At 53.7% G+C, this 7,363-nt stretch overlaps 1 protein-coding gene across 7 annotated transcripts in view; it reads left to right on the top strand.

The window, feature by feature from the left end:
- DOCK2 (dedicator of cytokinesis 2) overlaps positions 1-4,655 on the top strand; it is a 405,468-nt gene extending 400,813 nt beyond the window's left edge. For 5 of the 7 annotated variants that reach the window (XM_029217460.1, XM_029217462.1, XM_029217464.1 and 2 more), the window contains exons 49-52: positions 27-192; positions 1,208-1,328; positions 2,674-2,816; positions 3,694-4,655. In XM_029217460.1, coding sequence (XP_029073293.1) covers positions 27-192; positions 1,208-1,328; positions 2,674-2,816; positions 3,694-3,756 — 493 coding nt within the window. In that variant the 3' untranslated portion in view covers positions 3,757-4,655. The remainder of the gene's footprint in view (positions 1-26; positions 193-1,207; positions 1,329-2,673; positions 2,817-3,693) is intronic. The other 2 variants (XM_029217458.1, XM_029217457.1) reach the window with 1 other exon arrangement.
- Positions 4,656-7,363: the final 2,708 nt, after the last annotated feature.

A 7,363-nucleotide genomic window follows, 5' to 3' on the forward strand; every position in this document is an offset into this window, starting at 1 on the left:
TTGCTGCTGTCCCTCTTGCCATTCAGCTTCGACCAGGAATTAGCACCTCCCAAGGCTCCGAAAGTGGAGCAAGAGGAGCCGATCTTCCCAGGGAGCACTCTGCCAGAGGTCAAGCTGCGGCGGTCCAAGAAGAGGAGCAAGAGAAGCAGTGTGGTGTTTGCGGACGAGAAGGCCACGGCAGACCTGAAGCGGGTGAGTGGCCAAGGCTGGATCTTCTCTGACACCCTCGGCAGATCACTGCATGCCCAGCACACTGCCTGGGGCTCCGAGACGTGCGCCGCTCCAGCCTCATCCTCACGGTGAAGTGGAGTTACCGAGGTGGCATCTCAGGGGCAGGGAGGTGAAGTGCTTGCTGGCGCCCCTGCAGCATGGATGTGACAGAGTGGGATATGACCCAGCCTGTCACTCTGTCCTTTCTACCATTGCAGAGGACTCTGAGGCTGGGGAGAGGCTGCCCGGTCCACCACTGAGCAGGAGAGCCGCCCTCCCAGGGCTGGGCCAGGTGTTTCCACCCCTGCCCTCTATCCCCACCCCAGGGCCATTCTAACCACTGACGTCTCAGACTCTGCTAAGCTCTTCCGGGAGCCCAGCTGGGGATGCAGAGATGAAATTCTCACTGCCCTGACTTTAAGAGTTACTGTCTTATAAACTAATAAGTATTTAATATGAGACTTGGGTTCAACCCCAGGGCTCAACCCCAGCTTCCCCCTGAAAGAGAGGTTTGTTGAAAGCATTCTGGGAGCCTGGAAGGGGGAGAGGGATTTACTCTCCTGGGAAGGGAGGGCTGCCGGATGAAAGGGCAAGGGCCCAGCTGAGATGCCTTCCAGCGACGAAAGAATCCCCCACAAACTTCCCAGTAGGGCTCAGAGGCTATTCTTGCCAGGGGGGGAAGCCTGGAAACAAGACTGTGTTTCACAATTCTAGGGGGCGTCATTCACACAATAGTCTAAATGTATGCCCCCCCCCCCCCCCCCCCCCACAGCAGAGTTGTATAGTATACAACCTATGCAACCATGCATGGCACGCTGACATAGAGTGACACAAAACAGAATAAATGAACTTGGGGCTGGGTCCATAGAAGCCACGGCAAACCTTTATCGCTGACTTTTCAGGGCCTAGAACTGCCTCATGCTAAGCCTCTGTGGTGTGTGTGTGAGTGTATCTGTGTGTCTCTGTATGCACATGTGGGCATGATCTATTCATCCAGCTTTCCAGGAAGCACGAGTTCATGAGTGATACCAACCTTTCGGAGCATGTGGCCGTCGCCCCCAGGGCATCCATCCTCTCTCAGATGAGTTTCGCCAGCCAGTCCATGCCCACCATCCCAGGTATGCACCCTGCCACCACCAGCACGGGGGGTATAGAGGTGTCTGGGGGTGGAGGAGGGTGGGAACCATATCTACATAGCAAAGTGAGCTAAGCACCATGGGGGTAAGAGGCTCTGCTCACAGCCCCCCTGTCCTCTGAGCTCTCCCCACACCCACCCACTTCTGTGGCCCTGCCAGGGCTGGAGTGGAGGCCTGCTGCCACTCTGGAGCTCAGGATCCACTGGGAATGTGGTATGTCCCACCAGGTGGTCCTGGGTTCTCAGTTAGCCAGGCCTTCCCAGGGATCGGGAGTTGGCCTCTGGTAAATCTCTCAGCCTGTGTCTCCCTCTGGGGCCTGGAAGGCTGTTTCCGGAACTTACAGGAATTGCTACCACATCTCACAGTTGCAGAGTGTTTGATGCACAGACACTTCCATTTCCCCCGTCACTCATTCATTGTTGTGAGGAGGTCTGCAGCTTACAGATGACCTTTGCTAATTCACAGAGAGGGACCTGGGGCTCTAACTGGGGATGTAGCCTGCCCAAGAGTGCTCCAGCTGGCACGTGGCAAGTCTCTAGTGTCTGCCACTCTGTGCTTGGTGACAAATGTTCCTCCTTCGTTGTTTCATTTAAGCCTCAGCACAAACCTATGAAGTAGATCATGTGACCAGCCCCATTGTATGGATGAGGAAACTGAGGCACTGAGAATGTCAATCTCCTGACTGTCCCAGCCACTAAGTAGTGGAGGCCCCTGGAACTGTACCCCTAACGACTGCCCAGCCTCCCCAGGCAGGACACCCCCGTGTGGCCGTTTCACTCTTGTCCTCGCAGCAGGCCTCACAACGCCCTTGAGGTCTGTGCTCTTACCCCCAGGTACCCAAAGTCAAAACCGAGGGTCAGAGTCGTCTGTGTGACTCTGAGCTGGGGGCCATAATCACCAGATGACACCTTGGTTGGAGATGCTCTCCTTCCGGGACCTCTGGGTTCTCCGTGTTGGAAGACAAGAGTGAGCCCACACGATCTCCCCGACCTGGGCAAAAGGCCCTGTTCCCTGAGGAAGTCAGGGCCCCAGTGGCCAGGGCCTTCCCCCACCATGGACCCGTGTTCCCAGCCCAGAAGCCCTTGGACGAGGCCTCGATCGGGTCACGTTGCAGGCTGCCGTGTGCGGGGCTGGGCAGGCCTCAGTGCAGTGGACGGACAGGCTCGACAGTCCCGGCACGGCAGTACTCGGGCCTCCCGCCTTCTGCCTGGCCCCCTGCCTGTTCTCCCTGGATGCTACCTCTGTCCCCCGCGCGCATCTCCCATCTGCCCCCCGAAGTCACCCTCTCTCCGCCCACCGCTCACGGCGGCTCTCGGTTCTCCCGCAGCCCTCACGCTCTCGGTGGCCGGCATGCCCGGGACGGAAGAGGCCAACTCATCCCCCCGCCTCAGCCAGACCTTCCTCCCTCTGTCAGAAGGCGACAAGAAGACGCTCAAGCGGAAGAAAGTAAATCAGTTCTTCAAGACGATGGTGAGCTCCCAGATAAGTGCAAGGAACGGGGGTGGGTGTGGGGAGGAGGAAGGGAAGAGGGGGAGGCGGAGAGAGGAGAAAATGGGGGCGTGTGTGTATATGCGCGTGTGCACGGTATGGTCACCCTCAGGGAGGTATGGACAGGGCCCCCTAGGGTGGGGACGGTGGCCAGAAATGCCCAGGGTGCAGTTCTCCTCTTGGTCCCCAGGTGGCTGCCCTGAGCAGGATGGACCCCAGCTGGGCTGCAGGAATGTGCCAGACGGGTGTGCAGGGCCCCTGGGGCCTGAGAAACCATAGCTGTCCTTGGCTGCGCCTGGGCAGCTAAAAGTGCTTTTTAATTCTTTTGGAAGAACGTTCCTATTCAACTTACATTACAGAATCCTACGATTCAAAAGTTTTGTTTCCAAGCCCTGACTTCTCAAGTCCCGTCTCCTATTGTTACTTGTCAGTCTTTGCTCAAGATGAAGGTACCACTGACCTTCACCACCTTGATCCTCAGGGTGCAATTAGAGCAGGAGTCCGCTGCCATAATAACTGCAAGTTCACCGTGAGCGTGCAGTGAGTCAGGCTCCATGCTAAGCCCTTTCCAAACATGATCCCATTTGACCTTCCACTGTGAGGATTTTATCAGGCTCACAGAGTTAGGTAAGCGACTTGCCCAAGTTCACACGGTCCACGAAACAGCAAAGCCTGTGTTCTAACCATTGCGTGGCACAGCCTTTCTGGTCACATCAGTCAAAGTCACGGCAGCTCAGGCTCACTGGGTTAAGGGAGGGGTCAGCTCAGCAGCCCTTGTGAGTGGGACAGGAAGCCCTGCTTTGGTGCTCATGAGAACCCCATTTTGGGTTGTGTCTCTTTATCCTCTTCTCCCGCACAGCTGGCTGGCAAACCTGCCGAAGAAGGCAAGCAGACCTCCAACTTAATGTCCACCGACCTGTGAGATGCTGCTGACCAGGGCTGCACGTGGGGAGACAAGGATGGGAGTTTCCAGAAGAGGAGACACACAGCGGGACATTGATGCCACTAAGAGTGGGGAGACCATCCATCGGTTACCTGCACTCAGACAGAGGGAGTGGGCTGATCTAGGCCCCAGAACTGTCAGTGGTGACAGACCCAGTGTCACCAGGGCCAGTGACCCAGGTGCTGGGTGACGATGCCCCATCTGGATTCTTAGCCACACGAGGATCCACTTGCCAGTGCCTTCTCCCAGTATGCTCTCCCCAGCATCCTGGGCACACCTTTTTATAGCCCAGTTTCTTAGGTATAAGGAGCTATATTTTTGTATCATTTTCTAAGCTTAACAGAAACTTTTTTTTTTCGGTACGCGGGCCTCTCACTGTTGTGGCCTCTCCCGTTGCGGAGCACAGGCTCCGGACGCGCAGGCTCAGCGGCCATGGCTCACGGGCCCAGCCGCTCCGCGGCATGTGGGATCTTCCCGGACCGGGGCACGAACCCGTGTCCCCTGCATCGGCAGGCGGACTCTCAACCATTGCGCCACCAGGGAAGCCCCCAGAAACGCTTTTAAATATTCTTTTATTTTATTTTTGGTTAACAGTTTTGTACTTTACATTTTTTAATACAACCCACCCATCTTTTTTCTAGCTGATCATCTCCAAAGTGTTGCTATTTCTTACTGACAATAAAAACGATTCCGTGACTCAAGCAAGCCTCATTGTATAATTCCATCAGCTGAATCCCTAAGGCCCAGGACTGGACAGGTTGCTCTTGGGGCTGGTCAGGAGGGCAGGCAGGCCCAGGGCCTCCAGTGATGTTAAGAAACCTGGCTGCAGCCCATCCCAGTGCAAAATCCGTCCACCTTGTTTGTGCCACCCCCAAGAATCTTCTCTGCGACTTCAGTTCGTTTAAATATTCGTTTATTTCATTTTGGGTTAACAGTTTCGTACTTTACATTATTTCCCAGATGAAGACACCGAGGCACAGAGGCACTATGTGAGCTAAGATCATACACGTGATACATGGAAAGGCTGGGATCAAACTGGCAGGAGCTGGACAGGAAACTTGGCTTTAGCTCTGTGCTGCCTCTTGCACGCCTTCACGCACGGGCCGTCTGTCGCCTGTGTCCACCCCAGTCTCTTCCCGTAGCCACCACGGCCCCTCACCAAGCCCCAGCCCTGTTGCCCGGTCCAGCTTCCACTCTCTCCTCAGCAGTCCAGTGAGTTCTGTTTCGGTGGCAGTTGGGGCTTTGGCTGCATCACGGTTGCTCTAAGGTGAGGTGACAGCGCCCAGAGGCTCGGAATCTGGCTGAGTTCACTTTCCAAAGGGGCAAGGAAGTGCACGTGCGCAAAGGAGTGTCCCCAGGGAGCTGAAAAGCTGGACCCACCAGGGCATCTTCATGGCTTCACGGCTGGCGCTGTGAGCGGTGGGTGACATTTATTTATTTATTTTAAAGCTTTTTTTTTCATGTGGATCATTTTTAAAGTCTTTTTATTGAATTTGTTACGATATTGCTTCTGTTTCATGTTTCGGGGTTTTTTTTTCTTTTGGCCGCAAAGCATGTGGGATCTTAGCTCCCCTACCAGGGATCGAACCCACACCCCCTGCATTGGAAGGCAAAGTCTTAACCTCTGGACTGCCAGGGAAGTCCCGTGGGTGAAGTTTAAATACTGCTTAGAGGAAGATCTTTGGAGCGGTGAGGCCCAGAATGAGAGATGTTTCAGGGTGTGATAACGAGGGTATCAGGAGAGGCAAGGACCAGCCCCAAAGCTAACTTTTCTCTTCATAGGATTTTGCAAGAGGTGGACTCTGGAAGAAAGAGTGGGTCAGGTGAGGAACGGAGGCGTTGGGGGTAAAGGAATCGTCCCCTGTGAAGGGGGTAGGGCAGCGAGGTTAGGGTGGGTTTCTCCTGCCCAGAAGGAGTCAGGACAGAGCACAGATAAGGCAAGAGTTGATGTTCACCAAACCCGCAGTGCAAGTACCATGCAAAAAGACTTCCATAGCTATTTATAAAATATTAATGTCTTCTATTTACTGAGAGGTTTATAATAAATAACCCTTATAATAATCAGGGCTACTAACCCAAACTCTTATAATAATAAGCACAGTTAACCATATTGTTTTTCTTAGATTTAACTCTTAATGACTCCAATGAGAAAGTTCTTAAGAGAGTTAGATGCAGTTATTTTTGACTATTTATAAAACTGGGGGGAAAGGAAGTAGATTTTATGAAAAATATGTCCCAATGGCAGACTCCCAAAATTCACACAGATCTTAAATGGAGTTTAAAACTAAACACAAATAACATATTTTGTGTTAAATCAGTGAACACTTGGGAAAATATTAGGTTCTCATAAACAGTGGCTGCCTGAATTTTAGTGTTAAATGACCACATTTACAAATGAGTAGGTGTGGTTTCCAGGGATCTTAGGATTTGCCGTTAGGGCAGGTCACATGAAGATCCACCCAGCTGGACCCTGGGTAATCATAGCGACCCTGACCATGAGACACAGAGGTAAGAGCAGGTGATCCCTGGGCCAGGTGTAGAAGCATCAACTCTTCTGATTTACAGGGACACATGGGGTAGTCACCACTGTGGCCCCAATTTCTACAGTGCAAACCACGGTAAAGAGGAGAGCTCACAGCCCATTCTCCTCCCTCACGAATGTGATGAGGACTGTCCAAAGCCCTGGAGAAAGCACCATCCCTGCCCTCAAGGTGCTGCGGGTCCCACAGTGAAGCAAAGTGTGCCAGGTACGGAGGGACCCAGCAGGGGAGGAAGGCTTCCCCGGCAGGATGGGAAGGTGAGTCAGAGTCGTCCAGGTGGAGAGGAGGAAAGGCAGGCACGTGCTGAGCAATTGTGAGAAGCTCACATGGCCACAACCGGAGGCGGGGCCTCAGAGAGGGGGTGGGGTGCGTGGGATGGGAGAGGTCAGACGGGTGTGTGCAGGGTCTTGAATGCCGTGGTGGGCAACACACATGAGTACCTACTGTGTGCCAGCCACTGCTCTTGGCAATTTGCACTTTAGTAACTGTTGAATCCTCACAACCACCTCTGAAGCATAGACTATTATTTGTTCCAATTTACAGTGAGGAAACAGGTCCAGAGAGGCACAGGCACTTGTCCTGGGTCACACAGCTTGGAAACGGCAGAGCAGGGACTTTATGCTTTGGGGTCCAAGGAGGAGGCTGTTGAGCAGCATGTTTCCAAGGGATAACATGGGGGACACAGCCTGGATCCCCAGATCACTTGCTGTCTAAGCTGGGTGTGCACTGGGGCTCCCTAAAAGCACTATGCCCAGCCCCACCTGGGCCTCACAGGTCAGAATCTCTGGGGCACAGGCCCGGGAGAGTGGTTTTGATCAGTTCTGTAGGTGGGTCCTATATATGAGACCTGCTGGGCAGGACCTTGAAATCCACACAGTTTTGCTTCCCATTTGCTAGATGAGGAAACTGAGGCCCAGAGGGGCCAACACAGCCCACCAAGTCCCAGAGTGAAAAAAGGAATAAGTGACCAAGCCCAGCTAGAGCGACTGCCTCTAACCAGTGTTCTTTACCCAGAGATGGGGGAAGGGGAGGGAGGGGGAGAGACA

Source organism: Monodon monoceros, unplaced genomic scaffold (genome assembly GCF_005190385.1).
Source record: "Monodon monoceros isolate NGI ecotype Baffin Bay Population unplaced genomic scaffold, NGI_Narwhal_1 Super_Scaffold_12, whole genome shotgun sequence".
NCBI classification, from domain to species: Eukaryota; Metazoa; Chordata; class Mammalia; order Artiodactyla; family Monodontidae; genus Monodon; species Monodon monoceros.